Below are 20,919 nucleotides of genomic sequence, written 5' to 3' on the forward strand. Positions count from 1 at the left end.
TTATATTTTCTATTAGACATAGGTAACCCATAACCTAGAACTAATGAAAATACAGGAAATATAATCCTGTATTATTATGAACAAATTCAGAAAAAAACTATACTTTCAGAAATTGTACTCTAAATCACATTGTGTTATCAACCATCAGCAAGGGAAATAGTCCAATTTAATGAGATAATTCGCAGTTTGAAATGATAGTAGTATTAATAAATACTTTTTTTTTTTTTTTTTGCCAGTCCTGGGCTTGAGCTCAGGGCCTGAGCACTGTCCTTGGACTTTCTCAAGGCTAGAGCTCTACCACTTGAGCCTCAGCACCACTTCCGGCTTTTTTCTATATATGTGGTACCGAGGAATCGAACCCGGGTCTTCATGCATGCTAGGCAAGCACTTTAACCACTAGGCCAAACTCCCGGCCCCTTAATAAATACTTTAAAGTGCTTTTAAAAAAAATGAGAGCTGGGTGCCAGTGGCTTATGCCTATAATCCTCCTATCAAGAGGCTGAGACCTGAGGTTCACAGTTTGAAACCAGCTCAAGCAGTAAAATCTGTGATGCTTTTATCTCCAATTAGCCAGCAAAAAGCTGTAAGTGGAGACATGACCAACGTGCATGCACACAAATGCATATGTATGTGCACACACATGCACACATAAAAGAAAAAGTTTTATTCCTCTAGCAAGGAATCTGTGAAGTCCAACACAAATCGTCTTTTTAAATTAATCTAAATGAGAAGAGCTATGATTTAGCTCTACTTAGAATGTAAGTTTCAAGAAGTTTTGTATAGGGCCGGGAGTTTGGCCTAGTGGTTAAAGTGCTTGCCTAGCATGCATGAAGACCCGGGTTCAATTCCTTGGTACCACATACATAGAAAAAAGCCGGAAGTGGTGCTGAGGCTCAAGTGGTACAGCTCTAGCCTTGAGAAAGTCCAAGGAGAGTGCTCAAGCCCTGAGCTCAAGCCCAGGACTGGCAAAAAAAAAAAAAAAAAGAAGTTTTGTATAGAAAAGGTAATAAATAAAGAAAATGTATGGGCAGAAGAGCAGTATACACCTGCAAACAAGTAGCTGGAAACTGAGGTAGGAGGATTATTGCCTGAGTGAAGCCAGCCTGAAAAAATGACTGCGACAATCACATGGTATTGGTTTTTTGTTTTTTGTTTTTTTTTTACGGGAAATAAAGGAAAAATGTGGGAATGAAGTTGTGGTACCAACAGAATTCCTGAGTTGAGAGAATTGCTTTAATACTTAGAAATGGCTTTTTTTATTTGTGGGTAAAGATGGGAGGGAAAAATGTCTAGAGACAAGGAAGGGGTGGGTGACAATGTACTCTCTATGTAACCCCTCTGTAAAACACCTTGAAAACAATAAATAAAAAGAAAAAAAAAGATTTTCTTTCCAAATTCAGAGAAAGTATAAAAATAGCAAATCTCCTTTTTCGAAAATTATGCATCTCAAAATGACACACATGGTGAGGGTTGTAGCAGATCCACATAATTTAAAGACAAACATTCAACATACCAGGGTTCTAACCATCATACCTCTAAAGAAACACTGAAATCTAGGTCCACTCTACTCTAATTCTACTCTAGTTTTGCTTACTGAACAGATTACTCTGCCTACTTCATATCTCATACCCTTATTCTGAATCAGAAGTAGCCACAATAATGCCAAATTGTGCCAGAAGATGTAATAACAATGCTGGGTATATAACTTAGTGGGTAATAACTTGCCTAGCATGTTCAAGGCCTTGATTCAATCCTCAGCACTGAACATTTAAAAAAAACAACAACAGAGTATTACCTAAATTTACCACCTTCAACCTTACATATATTTCTTGACTTAAAAAAATTTTTTTAGGGGCCGGGAGTTGGCCTAGTGGTTAAAGTGCTTGCCTAGCATGCATGAAGACCCGGGTTCGATTCCTCGGTACCACATATATAGAAAAAAGCTGGAAGTGGTGCTGAGGCTCTAGTGGTAGAGCTCTAGCCTTGAGAAAGTCCAAGGACAGTGCTCAGGCCCTGAGCTCAAGCCCAGGACTGGCAAAAAAAAAAAAAAATTTATTGCAATGTATAGAGAGGTTACAGTTACATTTGCCAGATAATAGGTGTGTTACTTCTCACACATTGATACCCCTTCTCATGTTTTTGTCCTGATTTCCCTCCCACCTCCTTGACTTTTTTTTAACACACAAGTTCACATTAAAGGAATTTTATATCACAATTATAAATTGGAAACCAGTACCATTGCCACAAATAGAAGATAGACAGAGGAAAAATTAGTATCCTGATTATTAGTAGTAACTAGTAACTCTTCAAATGGTTGGGGACCATTTTTTTTCCCCTAACAACATATCAGTTAACTATTGCCAAGTATCTCACAAACATATTGAACTCCACAAACCTTGAATCTTACTGATTAGACCATTAATATGAAGAACAGAATCTCCTTACTAAGTCAATTATTATCTGTAATAAAACATCCAAAAACAACAAAGGAGGGTGGAGAACAAAAGCCTCACCAAAGACAGGTTTGAAGTCAAGTTTATAATGAAAAGTGGTATTATAGGCGACAACATCAAAGAAAGAAGTCCTGGATTGAAACAAACAAGAAGAGCATTTGTTTCCCTGAGAGTTAACTGATGGAATGGGCAAGAAATGTAACTGAGGGACTCACTTCTGAAAGATGAAAAGGGCAAGAATGATTTTTTCCCTATCTAATAAAGATTAATAGTTGTTTTTTTATTTAAATATTTTTGTTTTAGAGAAGGAACTTCAGGACAGTAAGATTAAATAGTAGGAGTATGAGTGAGATTAAATACTGGGAGAGTATGCGTGGGAATGGGGTCCACTCTATTACTACAGATCTTAAAACATGAGGTCAATGTAGCTATATATAGAGACAGGTGTGATAGCTTATTAAATGAAGGATCTCAATGATAAATTGCTATTTCATTATTGCCTTATTAAAATTGGCCTGAACTGGATTCATAATAAAATGAATCTAAGGATTCCTTCAGCTCTGCCAGAATTTGCATTGGGAAAAATGAAATTAAACACAAGTAATCCTGGTCTTGACAGGTTTGGGAAGATGAGAGTAATCTGGGTTTTCCTGAGGTAAGAAACTATTAACTGGTAATATACTCTGGGTTTCACATAAATCAACCAACTCATTATTAGGTCTAGAGCTAACTTCATAGGTCTTTGGATTGAACATAATCATGACCACGATATCCTTACAAATACCATTCTGTTGAGAATGTATTTTAACCCAAATAGGAGCTACAGCTCTCAGTAATCTCTAAACATTATCTGGGAAGTGTGTGTGTGTGTGTGCATGTGTGTGTGTGTGTGTTAATATGTGTCAGAACTACGGCCAGAACTCAGGGCCCAAGTGCTGTCTTTTATAACTAACTTTTATACCTTAAAGACCAGTGCTCTTCTCAAGCCACAGCTGCATGTCCAGCTTTTTGGTAGTCAGTTGGACAGCAGTCTCATGGGCTTTCGCTCTTGGACCGGCTTCAAACTCTAATCTGCAGATCTTGGGATCCTGAGTAGCTAGGCTACGGAGTCACTGGCGCCTAGCCTAAATATTGTTTGTTTGTTTGTTTGTTTTGCCAGTCCTGGGCATGAGCTCAGGACCTATGCACTCTCCTTGGACGTTCTCAAGGCTAAAAGCTCTACCACTTGAGCCTCAGTACCACTTTCGGCTTTTTTCTTTAGAAGTAACAATGTGTTCATTAGGGCTGTGACATAAAACAGACCCATATTTATTATTTGCTTAAAACAATGAAAATAATCTACTATTTTCAGTGTTCTTGCTTTGTCAGTACATAGATGCAGTTATGGAATTAGCCTAAAAGAAAGTTGCTATTTTCTATTACATTATGGGATATATATATATATATTTGCCAGTTCTGGGCTTGAGCTCAAGGCCTGAGCACTGTCCTTGGACTTTCTCAAGGCTAGAGCTCTACCAATTGAGCCTCAGCACCACTCCCGGCTTTTTTCTAGTACATGGTACCAAGGAATCGAACCTGGGTCTTCGTGCATGCCAGGCAAGCACTCTACCATTAGGCCAAACTCCCAGCCCCTAAATGTATTTTTGATTCCCCTCTATTACTTGCCAATAGTAGTACTTCAGTTCATGTCCAAAACAAACATATGCTTTTAGAGTACATGTTACATAATAATATGACTTTCTTACAGTCACTTTAAAAAATTTATCTTCATAGAAAGTGTTTACTGAAACATAAACATAAAACTGTAGAAAGTGATGGAACTAGTATATAAAACCTAGTAAATCTTTGTATCTCTCAGATTCACATAATAGTTGCTATGAGAAAATCAGGAGATTATTCTTGAGCTAGATAAGGCTTATTGGGTTTAAGATAATTATCTATCATGAAAGTATTAGAAGAATTCCTCCATGTGAAAACCAAAGAATATGTTTTGATTTTGTAACAGAGTATTTAACTTGGTTATAATTTAACTAAAGTTCATTGAGCATATAACCAGCTAGGAATGTATCATTCACTTTGAGTATCTGAGAAAACAAAAACCAAAATCTCTATAATACTTTCTACAACTGAAAGGGGAGAGATAAAATAATATTAAGAAAATGGTATGATCTAAACTTAAGGGAAGTCTGTAAATGTTACATTAATACACTGATGTTACATTGAAAATTGGCAATACTGCTTGGAAAATATGAGAAAAGGTTAAAATGAACATACAGAAAAAGAAATCTTCTTTGTTTCTCTCCATGGGAAGCGAAGGACCAATGTGCGAACTCCATTGTGCACTTCAAACACAAGGACACCTTTAGAGCAGACTCCAAGCAGAATTCCTGTTTGTGATTTCTTCTCAGGATGCACTCGATGAAAATGAACTCCATATTCTGTTAGCCTTTGGCAGACCTGTAGGAATGATACAACATTATTCAGTCAAAATTTCAATATTTACTTCACCTAATACATAAAAATGAATCTAAAACAGATCACAGGAGGTAAACGTATGAAACTAAAATTCACTTTAGCTTTTTGGTTAGGGCAAATATTTCTTAGATATGACATGAACAGCATGAATCACAGCAAAAAAATTATAAATTAACATTTCACAGGATTTATTTCTCAGTATGATGAAGAAATAAACAGCATCAAATACTTCAGTAACATTAAAACTTGTTTATCAGGAGTCAATGTTAAACTGGGCACTTGCTGGCTCATGCCTGTAATCCTAGCTACTCAGAAGACTAAGATCTGAGGATTAAGGTTTGAAGCTAGCCTAGGCAGGAAAGGCCAGGAGACTCTGTTAAGAGTCAGTTAATCTCAGAAAAAGTGGGAAGTGGTGGCGTGGCTCAGTTGGTAGAGTGCAAGCCTTGGGCAATAAAGTAGCTCAGGGACAGTATTCAGGCCCAGAGTTCACGCCCCAGAGGAAAAAAAAAGTCCATGTTAAAATACTCAGACAAACACAGACTAAGATAAAAATATACGCAGAACATCAAAAAAAAAAAAGGGGGGGTGTGATCAGCATGTATATAGAACTTGAGTTTTTTGAAAATAAGGAAACATATAACCAGACAGAAATAAGATGGACAAAGCCACACACGGTGGCTCATGCCTATAATCCTAGCTACTTAAGAGGCTGAGATCTGAGGATCATGGTTCAAAGTCAGCCTGGGCACTAAAAACTCCATGAGATTCTTATCTCCAATTAACTCCTGGAAAACTGGGAGTGAGGCTGTGCTTCAAGGGGTAGGACAGTAGTCTTGAGCTGAAGAACTCAGGGGCAGTGCCCAGGCCTAGAGTTCAAGCTCTCTGATCTATCCAAAAAAATATACTACATGAAAGCAAACTGGTATGGCCAAGTTCCAATACAATTTTATTTACCAAATAGGTAAGCCATATTTTATTAATCCTTGTTCTTTCTCATAGTTGCAGAGGTAGTTTCCCAATTGCATTTTTTCAAACTAACTAACATTTAAAAGTGATCAGTTTTATTTTATGTAAAATATACCTCAGTAAAGTAGACAGGCAAAAAAGTACATCTCTTAAACAAAGATAATTTAATACTTTGCAGGGAAAAAAAAGTAACAGCTGGATGCCAGTGGCTCATGCTTGTAATCCTAGCTGCTCAGGTGGCTGAAATCTGAGGGTGGTGGTTTAAAGCTAGCTTGGGCAGGGAAGTCCTTCAGACTATTACCTTCCATTCACAACAAAAAGCGAGAAGCAGAACTATAGCTCAAGTGGCAGAGTACCAACCTTGGGCAAAAAAAAAAAAAAAAGTTCAGGGACAGGCCATGAACTTAAGCCCCAGAACCAGCAGAGAACAAACAAAAGCAAAAGCAAAAACAAAACCCAACAAAATAAAAAAGCAAAAACTCAGAAAGCAGGTACCAGCAGCTCACACCTGTAATCCAACCAACTCAGGAGGCTGAGATCTGAGGATTAAGGTTTGAAGCCAGCCTGGCAGGAAAGTCTGTACGATTCTTATCTCCAACAACTACCAAAAGTAGTACAGATGCAGAAAAGGAAAAGGTATTAGTAATAGTAAAGGGAAAATAGGGAAAGCTAATGCATAATAGCCATGCCAGTTATAGAAATGAAACAGAGTTTAAGCATACGGTCCAAGGTTCTAGCTAGTTGAAACAAAAATTCAAATGCAATACCATCTAGAAATCCTCATATAAATTTTTTCACTCTAACCTGTCTTCTTAATAAAAATGTAACTTGTTATTTATTACCTAAAATATACAAATGCATTAAGACAAATACAAGCTTTTATCTTTAAATTTTGAGGTTAAAAAACCAAATCACCTTGCTTTTCTAACAATAATCCCTCCTTAAAGATAATGTAAGTCTGTGAATGAAGGCTCTTCAAATTTATTTATTTATTATTATTATTCTGCAGCTTGACTCAGAACCTGAGCTCTGTCCCTGAAGCCTTTCTGTACTCAAAGCTAGCATGATACCATTTGAGACATAGCACCAATTCTGAGTTTTTCTGGGTAGTCTACTGGAGTGTCAAGACTTTCCTGGTAAGGCACCAGATTCCCTACAATATCAATTAGTGAGTAAAAGCCTACTGTTACACACTAGGACGCTGAAACAGGAGAATACATTGAAAGCTTGTTCCCCCCCTTTCAAAATACTATCTTATATTTATTATTTGTATTAGAATTTCCTATATAGTTCTGGTTTTCTTGATCATAAATGCACTGTTATTAATTTGTGATCTAAAAGAGCGCTGTTTTTAGAACTTAAACCATATGCCAGCTTTTATGATCCTTTATCCCTATGTGAATTACCTGGCATTCATTAAAAAGACTATTTTAAGAGAATATTATTGAATTTTAGCCTTTGAGAAGAAAAAAACAACAATAACAACAAACCAGAATCAAATTAACTCTAGAATGGCTATGAAGGATGTTTTCAAATCTAGCCTGCACTAAGTTAAATTGTCTCTTTTTGTTGTTGTTGTTACTGTGGGATTTGAACTTAGGGTCTGGACACTGTTCCTGCACTCTTGATCTCAAGGCTAGCACTCTACCACTTAGAGCCACTTCCAGGTTTCTGAAATAAGAGTCTCATGGACTTTTCTGTCTGAGCTGGCTTTTAACCACGATCCTCAGATCTCAGTCTGAGCCATCAACGCCAGGCTTTGAATCTCGATTTTAATAGTGGAAATAAGATAAAGTATGGAATTCATACTAAATGGATAAAGGTTCAAATAGTGTTACTCTCCTATAGAGAAGTAGCGTTGGGAGCACTCCAGGTCATATAAAAGGAAATTCACACACACACACACACACACACACACACACACACACACACACACAGACTTTGGTCAGAAATAAATTAGATAAAATAATGTAAATCAGTTGGCTCATGATCTTGTAGATGTATGCCCTTCAATATTCTTATTCTGAACACTTCACAAGATTACATTTATAGTCTTGCGTGCTTACCTTTAAAAATTCTAACTCTGTCTCTTTTTCAGAAGCTCCAGCATAGGTATTGTGCAATTTGGGCAACTCTTCTTTAATATAAGATGAGTCAAGCTTTTCCATCACTCGGGCTGGCAAATAATGCTCTAGTCGAAAGTAAGACACGCCATGAATCTAGAAAAAACATTGATACTCTAAGTGGGTGTATTTGCCTTTATTGGAGTAAGCCCTCTTCCTCCTATCTTAAATTACTTGCTTCAGTCAAAAGATGAAACATTTCCGTTTCTACTTCTCTTTCTAAGGAATGAATTTTAGAGGAAATGTATAAGTCATTCTCTTCAATGAGGAGCAATGAGTAGAGTTGACATACAAGCTTCAGAGAATGACATTTACTCTAGGTAAGGATGGATATTGTAAAGGCTCTGTTCAGTAGTACAATCTCTAGAATGATTTCAATTAGGAACACCTGGTTTTGAATACAGAGTCTCATACTTTGCTAAATTTTCATGTGTAGAAGATACAAAATATCCTTAATATTGGGCTGTAAACCTCCTACATTTAGTTAAAACATACGAGGAGGAGTTGATGCTAAGGTATCTATAACTTGCAAAAAAAGGTAATTTTAAACAGAAAAGTCTCACCTAGCACAACTGTATAGAGTCAATGAAAGTAGTTGGAAACCATGGCTGCTTTGAGGCATTTACTATTTTATCAGACTCAAAAATCTTTAGATCTAAATATAGAACACTTTAACCAGCTTTCCTCTTTAATTGTGCAACGGGAAAAAAAAGCAATGGGAAATCAGACTTTTTAGAGGAAAAAAGAAAAGCACTACCTCTGGCTGATAATCGCCATACTCAGCCTGCAGAGCTAAGGACGCCAGCAATAAGGAAGTCTCGTCATCACAGTGCATCTTCTCCTCCAAAATGTCTTTCCGTAGCTGAAGGTAATACTGATGGCAGGTTAGGTTGTGTCTGGAAAATATGAACATCTTTTTTATCAATCCTGGGGTGGGGTTTTACTGTAGGCTAGCAACTTAATTCAAGAAATTCTACTCAGAGAAATACCAAAGTCCTCTTTTTCCTGTAAGAATAACACTTAAGAGCTAGATATAGTAGAAGTCGGAAGAGAAAGATTGTGCCAGACCCTATATACGTTGGTTTTTTTTTTTTGGCCTATTCTGGGCTTGAGCGCAGGGCATGAACCCTGTCCTTGGACTTTCTCAAGGCTAGAGCTCTACCACTTGAGCCTCAGCACCACTTCCGGCTTTTTTCTATGCATGTGGTACCAAGGAATTGAACCTGGGTCTTCGTGCATGCTAGGCAAGCTCTCTACCACTAGGCCAAACTCCTGGCCCCAAGTTGTTTTGTTTTTACACATAGATACCGGTAAGAAAGTTTAACTTATAATGTAGGTACCGGAAGAGATGACCTGTAACAATTCATTATGAATTTTAGCAAACCATCTTAGGATTTTCTTCTGGTTGGTATATCAGAATTGTCAGCACCATTACTCTTATGCTTTGGGGCCATTTTAAAGAAGGGATACTTTAATATAAGCACTGACAACTGATCTGATAACCAAGATGGCTAGTAAATGACTGGCAGTTGGTAGAATATACAACTCCCATATAAAGGAGAACGGGACAATTCAGGGCTCAGCAGAAAGAAGTGGGATAAAAACATGTGGGCCAGGAGTTTGGCCTAGTTGTAAGAGTGCTTGCCTAGCATGCATGAAGACCCAGGTTTGATTCCTTGGTACCACATACATAGAAAAAAGCCGGAATTGGTGCTATGGCTCAAGTGATAGGACTCTAGCCTTGAGAAAGACCAAGGACAGTGCTCAGATCCTGAGCTCAAGTTCAGAACTGGCAAAAGGGTGAGAAAGAGGGGGAAAGAGGGAGGGAATAGGGTGGGGCAGGGAAGGAAAGAGGGGAGAGAGAGAAAAGATACTGAAATACATTTGTTTCTGGAATTTTTCTCTGAATATCATCTGGGAAGGTAGGGAAATAAAACAATGGATAAGGGTGGATTTCACTTGCCATAAAAAATTATTTTTAAGAATCAAATAATTCAGTTAACAGCACATTAAAGATCCTAAGAGTGAAGTCTGAAAAGAGCAAAAGAGAAACCATATGTACTCACTGTATTAGACTAACATCATCCATGAAAAATTTTATTCGGAAAAACAAAGTAAAGTTCACAGTGGTTTTGTTCTTTTTCTTTGGTTCTTCTTTCCATCCCTCTGGGGCTACTTTGGTCAATTTTAAATCAGGATCAACAAAAAAATATTCATTTTCTAAAAAATGAATAAGAAAAACATTCAGATAAAACAAAAAAATTCCTTTTGCCTTCTTTATCTTTCTGTCTAACAGTGTCAGTAAGAAGAATGTGGAGGGGCCGGGAGTTTGGCCTAGTGGTTAAAGTGCCTGCCTAGCATGCAGAAGACCCGGGTTCGATTCCTCGGTACCATATACATAGAAAAAAGCCGGAAGTGGTGCTGAGGCTCAAGTGGTAGAGCTCTAGCCTTGAGAAAGTCCAAGGCCAGTGCTCAGGCCCTGAGCTCAAGCCCAGTACTGGCAAAAAAAAAAAAGAAGAATGTGGAAAAATGATCAACTATGAGAGTAAGTTCTAAAGGACTGTCTAGAACGGAGTCAGTAGTACTTCAATCTTTTCAAAATCGGGGTTCTGGCAGGGAAAGATGGGGGAAAAATGAGGGAGCTTTTGTTGAATTGAAAACTCTTTGTGTAAGTATTTAAAAATAATAATTTTTAAAAAACAAAAATAATACAGGGCTGAACAAATAACAGACCTAGATTCAGCTAGTGGTGACATCATTTATTATCTCTAGAGCACCAAATAAATTATATTGCCTCATTGGATATCAGTTTTCCTGTCTATAAGAGCAAGATAAAGCCAATTTCTTTCTATAAAGTTCATGTAAACACCAAGTGATACAATGAATAAGAAAACATTTGAGAAAGCAAATAGTGTGTGGCATTGCTTCAACACATACTAGTGCTTTTTTAAATTAATTTCATTTTAGCCAGTCCTGGAGCTAGAATTCAAGGCCTAAATCTTGTCACTGAGCTTTTTTGTGCTCAAGGATAGTACTTTACCGCTTGAGTCACATTGCCACTTCTGGCTTTTTCTGAGTATTTTATTGGAACTTAGACACTCATAGACTTTCCTGCACAGGTTGGCTTTGAACCATGATTCTCAGAGATCTCAGCCTCCTGAATAGCTAAAATTACAGGTGTGAGCCACAAGCACCTGGCTAATATTAGCTAATACTATTCAGCTACAATCTAAAGTCAGAAAAAAAAAATCACCTAATCTGATTTTGTATTACATGATTAAGGAACGTAGGCAAATTAAAATAGAAAATTTGACAGATTATGCAGATAGAATTATTTAATTTCCCTAAAAATGAAGTTAGTAAGGTAACAACATTGGTAACACTTATTTTTATTGGATGACTTCACAAAATTCAGTATTCTATTCTAGTGCTGGTTCTGGAATTTGAGTTTAGGGCCTGGGTGCTATTCCTGAGCTTTTGTTCTTTTTTTTTTTTTTTTGCCAGTTCTGGGCTTGAGCTCACGGCCTGAGCACTGTCCTTGGACTTTCTCAAGGCTAGAACTCTACCACTTGAGCCTCAGCACCACTTCCGGCTTTTTTCTATGTATGTGGTACCGAGGAATCGAACCCGGGTCTTCATGCATGCTAGGCAAGCACTTTAACCACTAGGCCAAACTCCCGGCCCTGAGCTTTTGTTCTTATTGTTCAAGACTAGAACTTGAGTCACAGCTCCACTTTGGCTTTTTTTTTCTGTAGTTTATTGGAGATAGGAATCTCATAGATTTATTTGCCTGTGTTGGCTTAGAACCACTATTCTCAGAACTCAGCCTTCCCAAATAGCAAGATTATAGGCACAAGCCACTGAAAACCAGCTAGTGTTTCTTTTTAAGTCACAAATATTAAAAAAAAAAAAAAAGGCAGAAAGAAATATTTTATGAAAAGGGGATTTTTTTTTCAGGATGTTGTAGTGTCAGGATCATTTGACCCTTTGATTGTCATACATAATACTCTGTTGCCTGAGTTTCTTAAGTGTCATTTTGACAAAACTGAAATATTGAAAAATATTTATATTGATAAATACAGTGATTTATTGAGGAAAAATAAATTCTCTTGAGCTTCTTATAGCTATAGCAACTTTAACTAATAAACATGTTTTTACCGAAACGATACTATGAGACCATTATGATTGTGTATGTCATAGAATTCAGTAAATTAAATGCTTAATATGTATTTAAAATTTTAGAAAACAACTAGTAACATTTTTAAAGAAATTATAGGATATCAGGATAGTAAGCTTAGGAAGCTGTGAAAAATTCAGAAGTAGGGGTGTGCTACATACACTCAACTTCATATTAGAGTGAAATGTGTATCACATATACTCCATTTAAGTTTCATAAACAGGCATATACTACATGTATTTATTGTTGTCTTTAGCCAGTGGCATACACCTGTGTGTCAGCTACTCAGAGGCTGAGGCATGAGGACTATGGGAGACCAGGGTCTGAGATTTTTCTGAGAATAATAAGATCTTATTTGAAAATGCAAAACCAAAAGTCAATGCAGACTATTCCAAGACAAAGAAAAATTCATGGTCAGATACACAAGGAGCCCAATAAGCACACAGGTATTAAAATAATGAGTAGTTGATGAATCACTTTTTTTTTGTGCCCCACCCCCAGGCATGGGCCTTCAACCCTGGTTGTTGTCCCTCAGCTCTTCAGCTGAAGGCTGACAACCTATCCTTGGGCCTGGGCATTGTCCCTGAGTTCTTCTGGTCAAGGCTACCTACCACCCTACCCCTTCAGCCACAGTCACTTTTGGTTTTTCTAGTGGTTAAAGTCCCAAGGATTTTAGTGCCCAGGCTGGCTTTGAACCACAATCCTCAGATCTCAACCCCTGAGTAGCTAGGATTACAAGCGTGAGCCACCACGCCCGACTCTATACATCAGTTTTATAATAATAATAAAAAAACTAAAAAACAAAAACAATGAATGAAGTTGGGAGAAATTCCTAACTCATGTTTATTTTGCAATGCTGACTTATTCATTAAGCTAATATTCCCCAAAGCAAAACTGGGCATAACAGTAGGTATGGGAAGCCAGTTTGTTGTGCAGTTCCCTTCTGTCCTCCAAATTTATATCTTGGTACCTTTGAGGGTAGCTAAGGCAAACAAATGATGCTCCACTAAGCCAATGTGGGCTACGACCATATCAAACACATCTTTACATATAGTTTTGGTATCACAGGTCAGTTCCAATCGCTGTCCACTAAGAAGCATAACATTTACTTTTCTCCGGTTATCCTCATTTTTCCCTTTCTTGGCCTACAATTGGAAAAAGAATCAATAGCATTTAGGAAAAGAAGCATTGAAAATAATTACTAAACTTTTTGTTTAAGAGTTTTACTACTACTTACAAGAATAGATGGAGGCAAATCCAAGGATATAAATGGTTCAATCGTTGTTTTCACAAACTCCGGGCCAAAGAAATTCTGCAAATCACATAGGTAGAATAAATTGTCTTAAACATTTATTAGGAGAAGTGAGGGAGCAAGGAAATGAAGGGGAATGTGGTCAAAGTACTTTTTACATGTGTGAAAATAGAACAGAAAAAACGTGTTAAGATTATCTTAGGGGAGCGGGAGGGATAAGCGAAAGTTATAGAATAATTTGAATAAGATATGTTATAAATGTATTCAGAAATATTACCATGAAACCTCTATACAATTAATAATATAAAAATGTTTACTGTTCATCTTTCCCTATAAGGGAAATAATAAAACCATGAATTATATATAAAGGTACCACATTAGAACTAGTTGAAGAAAATAATACGTAGAAACTTTTTATGAAGTATATTCAAATTTGCTAAGAAAAGTGATAGCATGTGCCTTGGGCAATGTTTTTCCACAAGTTTTCTTTCTTCTTTGTTTTTGTTTTTATTCTCCCTCTCCCTGGTCCTGGACTTGAACAGGGTGGTGGGGGCTGTTCTGAGCCTCTTTGCACTGAAGGCTAGCGCTCTATCACTTGAGCTACAGTTTTTTTGAGTAGTTTATTGGAGTCAAGAGTCTCACAGAGACTCTTCTGCCCTTGGTGGCTTAAAAATCCCAATCCTCAGATCTCAGCCTTTTGAGTTGCAAAGATTACAGGCGTGAGCTACTAGTACCCAGCTCATCTGATTTTGTTTTTTGTTTCTCTGTTCCCCCCCCCCACCCTGCGATGTAAAATACACTGGCCTGCTAAATACCATTTCATTACCTTACTAGGTTACACTATGGACTCCAGATAGTCTTTTTGTAAATTTATTTATTTATTTATTTTAGCCAGTCCTGAAGATGGACTCCAGGACTGTCCTTGGGCTTTCTCAAGGCTAGTGCTCTGCCACTTGAGCCAAGTACCACTTCTGGCTTTTCCTGTGTATGTGGTACCAAGGAATGGAATGCAGGGCTTCATGTATGGTAGGTAGGAACTCTACCACTAGACCAAACTCCCAGCCAGTTTTTTTTTTTAAGTGTGATTGTGCAATTGTGTGGCTTAATGGCACCATTTCTGCTTTGCTGTGTTCTATTACCAAAACAAACAATACAAAATAAGTAGTGTTAATTGTTAAGTTAACACTAGAACACTAGGGCTATGAAGTTTATATAAAATTTAAGTTTCATTTATATAAAGTTTAGTTTAGCTAATGTGTGAAGTGAGAATATTCTATCTCAAATGAGTCATAGCGAGAACCTAGTGTGGTAGCACACTTCCGAAATCCGAGCTAATATGTGCTACTGGAAAGTAAACTCAGAAGGAGCCTACCTCAAAGCCAGTCCACGGTAAAAGGTAAGGAGACCCATTCTCAACCAATAACTGGGTATAATGGTGCTTACCTTATTGCAACTACATAGGAGGCCATATGTAGGAAGATTTCAGCCTCAGGAAAAGAAAATGTTATAGCTAAAGAGCATCTATTTCATGACTATAAATATACATATCTAATTGTAATTAATTATGTTCTTAGAACCCTATTAAGCTGCATTAAAAAAAAATAGTAACAAGCCAGTGCAGTGGCTCATACCTGTAATCCTAGCTACTTAGGAGATTGAGATCTGAGGATCATGGTGCAAAGCCAGCCAGGGCACTAAAGTCTGTGAATTCTTATCTCCAATTAACCACGAGAAAACCAGAAGTGGTGCTGTGGCTCAAGGGATAGGGTGGTAGCTTGAGCTTAAGAGCTCAGGGGCAGCGCCCAGGCCCAGAGTCCAAGTCCCACAAGCAATCCAAAAAACTTACAACATTGGACTGTCAAAATATTACATAGTCTCTGACCTTTATAGATACCCAAGAAGCAAAAAAATATCTAGGAGGGAGCTGGAAGTTGGTCAGTGGTAGGGTGCTTGGCGAACATGCATAAAGCCCTGGATTCAATTCCTCAATACCACATAAACAGAAAAGGCCAGGGGCTGGGAGTTTGGCCTAGTGGTAGAGGGCTTTCCTAGCATGCATGAAGATCTAGGTTTGATTCCCTGGTACCACATATATAGAAAAAAGCTGGAAGTGGTGCTGAGGCTCAACTGGTACAGCTCTAGCCTTGGGAAAGTCCAAGGACAGAGCTCAGAACCTGAGCTCAAGCCCAGGACTGGCCAAAAACAAACAAACAAACAAAAGCAAAACAAAGAACCAAAATCAAAAACAGAAAAGGCCATAAGCGGTACTATGGCTCAAGAGTGTTAGCCTTGGGCAAAAGAAGCTAAGGGATAGTGCCGTTTAAGCCCCAGTACTAGAAATATATATCCCATTCTTTCTCTTTTACTTTTGTACATTCATGGTTTTAATCCAAGAGGCAGGAAGGAAGCAAAACTAATCTAGAAGCTACAGGTAGGTAGTGCCTATGTGTGCAAATATGTTTGACATAATGGAGGTTATTTGAATTTTGTTGCTGTTGTTGGTTTCTTTCCATTTGATTTGAGTAGTTCATCTGGTTCCTTGGGGTGAGAATTCTACAAATTAAATGAATGCAAAATACTCTTTAAGTAAAAGTTTTAATGTTAAAGTGTTTTTTTTTAAATTAATGAACCAATAGGATGCATTTTAAACCAAACTACAAATAAAGTAGAACAAACAAATCTGGTTTGCTATGGGAGACACAGAAAGCAGTGAAACATAAACTAGGGTAACGGTATTTAACAAATTAAAACATGTTGCATTACAAGAAGACCAAAATAAGAATGTTAGAAAGTATATTGATTCAGTTGTAAAAACTGTTCCTGAACATACTTTCAGCCCCAAAAGCATATCATTTTAACTCTCTTTTGAGAAAAACAAAGCACTACATGGCTGTTTAGGGATCAGTAGTTCAGCTTGTTTTGAAATAAACAGCCAGACACTAGCTTTCCTCCTGGAGGGCCAGGAGTTTGGCCTAGCGGTAGAGTGCTTGCGTAACATGCACGAAGACCTGGGTTCCATTCCTTGGTACCACATACATAGAAAAGGCTGGAAGTGGTGCTGAGGCTCAAGTGGTAGGGCTCTAGCCTGGAGAATCCAAGGACATTGCCCAAGGCCCGGAGTTCAAGCCCCAGGACTGCCACAAGAAAAAAAATGAATAAGAAAAAAGAAAGAAAAGAGAAAAAGAAAAAAAGGAAGAGGAATAAGGATTTTAGTGACAGAATATGCAACAAGTGACCTACTATAAAGGCACATTCTATAATTAATGAATTGCCAGCAAAGGAAAGCACTCTGAAACCATGGTTTAGAAAAAAGATGTTTATATGTGTATGTTTTTTATGCAGTGCGTGTGTGCGCACTCACAAACACAAACACACACGCATGTACACACACAAATTTTACTATAGGACTATCTTATTTTGTATGACCTGCTTTTTTGTTTAATGTTGATGTTAAATTGGTAAAGCTTTATTGAGTTTCTTCCTATAAGCTTAAAATAAATGGTTATATTTTGCTACAATCTAAACATCTTCAAATTGGACAATGTCTTTTAAAAATCACTACTGCAGCATCATGAGTAGAATAGTGTAGTTTTATCTAACCAATTCTGGTTTTTTCCTCTAATTCTGTATGAATTATGTCAACTTAAATATTTTTTCAGATACTTCATTGAAGCAATAAACAAAAAACCTACAATAGGGTATTATTTATACCTTACTGAAGAACTAAGAAAAAAAAATGAGGACTGGGAGCATGGCCTAGTGGTAGAGTGCTTGCCTATCGTGCATGAAGGTTGGGTTCAATTCCTTGGTACTTCATATACAAAGAAAAAAAAAAAAAAAACCACAAAAGTAGTGCCATGGCTCAAGTGGCAGAGTGCTAGCCCTGAGCAAAACATGTCCAAGGACAATGCCCAAGTCCTAAATTCAAGTTCCAGGACTGGCCAATAATAGGAAGGAAAGGAGGGGAAAAGTAGTTATGTCATCCTTGATAATATTTATTTTGCTTTTGAAAATTTATTTATTTATTTATTCATTTGCCAGTCCTGGGGATTGAACTCAGGGCCTGAGCATTGTCCTTGGGCTTTCTCAAGGTTAGAATTCTATCATTGTAACCACAGCACCACTTCTGGCTTTTTCAATGTATGTGGTACTGAGGAATTAAACCCGGATTTACATGCACGCTAGGCAAGCACTCTACCACTAGGCCAAACTCTTGGCCCTGAAGAATTATTTTTAAAGTAACAAATGTGATCCTGTCTCACCTGTGAAATTGGCAGATGATTAGAAAAAGGTAAAATACAAAGTAAGTAAAAATGCTGTGAATGAGGTATGATCACAGCAGCAAAAACTGGTGCAAAACTTTGGAAGGACAATTTGATAATTTGTATGAAATGTCTTTAAAAGTGTGTGCCTCAGGCCAGGAGTTTGGCCTAGTGGTAGCGTGCTTGCCTTGCATGCACGAAGACCCGGGTTCGATTCCTGGGTACCACATACCTAGAAAAAAGCCAAAAAATGGTGCTAAGGCTCAAGTGGTAGAGCTCTAGCCTTGAGAAAGTCCAAGGACAGTGCTCAGGCCCTGAGCTTAAGCCCAGGACTGGCAAATAAATAAATAAATGAATGAATGAATGAATGAATGAATAAATAAATAAATAAAAATAAATGTGTGCCTCATTGAGCGCCTATGGCTCATGCTTATAGTCCCAGCTTTTCAGTAAGTTGAGAAGTGATGATTATGGTACGAAGGTAGGCTGTCCAGGAAAAGTCTGACTTTTTTCTCCTATTAACCATAAAAAGCCAAATGTGTAACTGTAGCTCAAGTTGCTGAGTGCTAAAACTGAACAAATAAAGGTCAGCGAAATTGTCCAGGCACCCACTTCAAATGCTAGGACTGGCAAAAAAAAAAAAAAAAAAAAAAAAAAAGTGGGGGACCACTTTAACATGTCTTCGAAATTAGTTTTAGGGATCTTCATCATCGTGTTCAGCAAATTAGAAACAGCAACAATAAATTAAAATCATTTTACATATCCAAGAATTTAAAATGAATACAAATTATAGCACATGTTGACATCTAAATAGTACTAACAGGATCTGAGAAGTTGCAAAATGCACAAAATATTTTGAGAAAAAAATTCAATGGTCATTTTTGAATGTATATACATAAAATAAGTTAAGAAAATTCCAACAGAACATATACGTGTGTGTGTGTGTGTGTGTGTGTGTGTGTAAAAAGAATTAAACTTTTTCTTTAAAGTCATTGGATATTGTAATAAGAGGATAGGGCAGTTGAAACAAATGTAGTCATCTTTCAACTATAAGGATAATTATTGCTTAAATTCCAAGAATGGTAGAAAGATGGAATGTGCTTGATAACATTCTTGAGTTTTTGAACTAATCCTGAACTCTCTACCTCATCCTCTCTGAATTTACAGAATAATAAATTTCTCTCTTTATTCCTGCCTCTGTCTCCTCCACCACCACCACCCCATGGCTTCCTGCTTGCCAGGCAATCACTGTATCACTTGAGTCATATCCACAATACTTTTTGTTTCAAGCATTTTTTTATTTTGGGAGATTGGTTGTGGGGTTTGAACTCTGGGCCTGGGCCCTGTCTCTGAGCTCTTCAGCTCGTTGCTAGGGCCCTACCACTTGAGCCACAGTGCTACTTTCAGTTTTCTTGTGGTTAACTGGAGATAAGAGTCTCATGGAATGACGCTAAATGAAAGGACCTCCAGGATATAGAAACAAAAGCCACATAATGAGTGATGTTGTCCTTAATGTGCTATGTTATCTCTCATCTCTTTTGCTATCCCTTGGTTATCTCATATTGTTACAATATTTCACTTTGTTATCTGATATATTTTATATATGCTTAATAGGTTAATTGAGGGCTGGGAGTTTGGCCTAGTGGTTAAAGTGCTTGCCTAGCATGCATGAGACCTGGGTTCGATTCCTTGGTACCATATACATAGAAAAAAGCCAGAAGTGGTGCTGAGGCTCAAGTGGTAGAGCTCTAGCCTTGAGAAAGTCCAAGGATAGTGATCAGGCCCTGAGCTCAAGCCCAGGACTGGCAAAAAAAAAAAAAAAAAATAGGTTAATTGAAATTGGATAGGGAAGGGGGGAAAATCAAGACGAGTGGGGGGGAGTGGGGGAGGGAAATGGGGACCATGTCATAAGAAAGGGTATCAATGTTTGTGAAGTAATGCACCTTCTATCTGGTGAACATAATGTAACCCTTCTATTAATTACAATAAAAAATTACATGGGAGGAAAAAAAAAAAGAGTCACATGGATTTTTAGTGCCCAGGCTGGTTTTCAACTGTGATCCTCAGTTCTTAGCCAAAAAAATTGCCAGCAATTTTTTCCTTTATAGTTGAGGTTTTAATTCTTCTGCCTTTAATCCTTAAATGATTCTCGTGATTCTGCTTTCCCAGTAGTTGGGGGGGGGGGGGTGTTTTTTGTTTTTGTTTTTGTTTTGGTCAGTTGTGGGGCTTGAACTCTGGGCCTAGGTGCAGTCCCTGAGCTCTTCAGCTCAAGGCTACCGCCCTACCTCTGGGCCTGGGTGTTGTCCCTTCCCCAGTAGTTGGGATTATAGCCCAGGCAGGAAAGTGCATGATTTTAATGAACTTCCCATAAGTAAGAAGAGGAGCTGTGGCTCAAGTGATATAGTGCTAGCCTTGGGTAAAAGAAGCTCAGGGACAACAGTCAGACCCTAACCCTCAAGACTGGCACAAAAGTAAACGATGGTGGTGGTGGTGATAATGATGATGCTGATAAATGAAAGGTAAAATAATGGAAAGACTAAATATTTACTTTCAATATCCATCAAAAAGGAATGTAAGGGGCTGGGAGTTTGGCCTAGTAGTAGGAGTGCTTGTCTAGCATGTACGAGTCCTCTGTACCACATACATATAAAAAAAAGCCGGAAATAGTGCTGTGGCTTAAGTGGTAGACCTTTAGACTTGAGAAAACCCAAAGACAATGCCCAGGCCCTGAGTTTAAGGCCCAGTACTGGCAAAAAAAAAAAAAAAGAGGAGGAGGAGGAGAAGGAAGGAAGGAAGGAAGGAATAAATCTAGCCGTGAGGAGTGGCTCACGCCTATAAACCAAGCTACTTAGGAGGCTGAGATCTGATGATCGTGGTTCAAAGCCACATAAGGCCATATAGTATGAAGCTAATTGAAAGGACCTCCAGGATATTGAAACAAAAGCCATATAACGAATGATTGTTGTCCTTAATGTACTATGTTGTCTCTCATTTCCTTTGCTGTCCCTTGGTTATCATCTCATATTGTTACAGTATCTCACTTTGTTATCTGATATATTAAATTTATTTGTATTTGGTTATTTGAAATTTGATAGGAAAGGGGGGAAAACCAAGACGGGTGGGGGGTGTGGGGGGGGAGGGAAATGGGTACCAAGACATGTGAAAGGGTATCAATGTATGTGAATTAATGCACCTTCTATCTGGCAAATAT

General features: G+C 37.8%; 1 protein-coding gene across 8 annotated transcripts in view; it reads right to left on the reverse strand.

Annotated features, from left to right (window-relative positions):
- Positions 1-20,919, reverse strand: part of Ptpn13 (protein tyrosine phosphatase non-receptor type 13) — a 151,298-nt gene that overhangs the window by 70,310 nt on the left and 60,069 nt on the right. For all 8 annotated transcript variants that reach the window (XM_090343266.1, XM_090343265.1, XM_090343263.1 and 5 more), the window contains exons 10-15: positions 13,432-13,506; positions 13,165-13,339; positions 10,084-10,237; positions 8,775-8,913; positions 7,961-8,113; positions 4,728-4,910 (exon numbers count right to left, since the gene is read on the reverse strand). In XM_090343266.1, coding sequence (XP_090199392.1) covers positions 4,728-4,910; positions 7,961-8,113; positions 8,775-8,913; positions 10,084-10,237; positions 13,165-13,339; positions 13,432-13,506 — 879 coding nt within the window. The remainder of the gene's footprint in view (positions 1-4,727; positions 4,911-7,960; positions 8,114-8,774; positions 8,914-10,083; positions 10,238-13,164; positions 13,340-13,431; positions 13,507-20,919) is intronic.

The sequence above is a fragment of the Megascapheus bottae genome, chromosome 13 (assembly GCF_031878675.1).
Source record: "Megascapheus bottae isolate mThoBot1 chromosome 13, mThoBot2.hap1, whole genome shotgun sequence".
NCBI classification, from domain to species: Eukaryota; Metazoa; Chordata; class Mammalia; order Rodentia; family Geomyidae; genus Megascapheus; species Megascapheus bottae.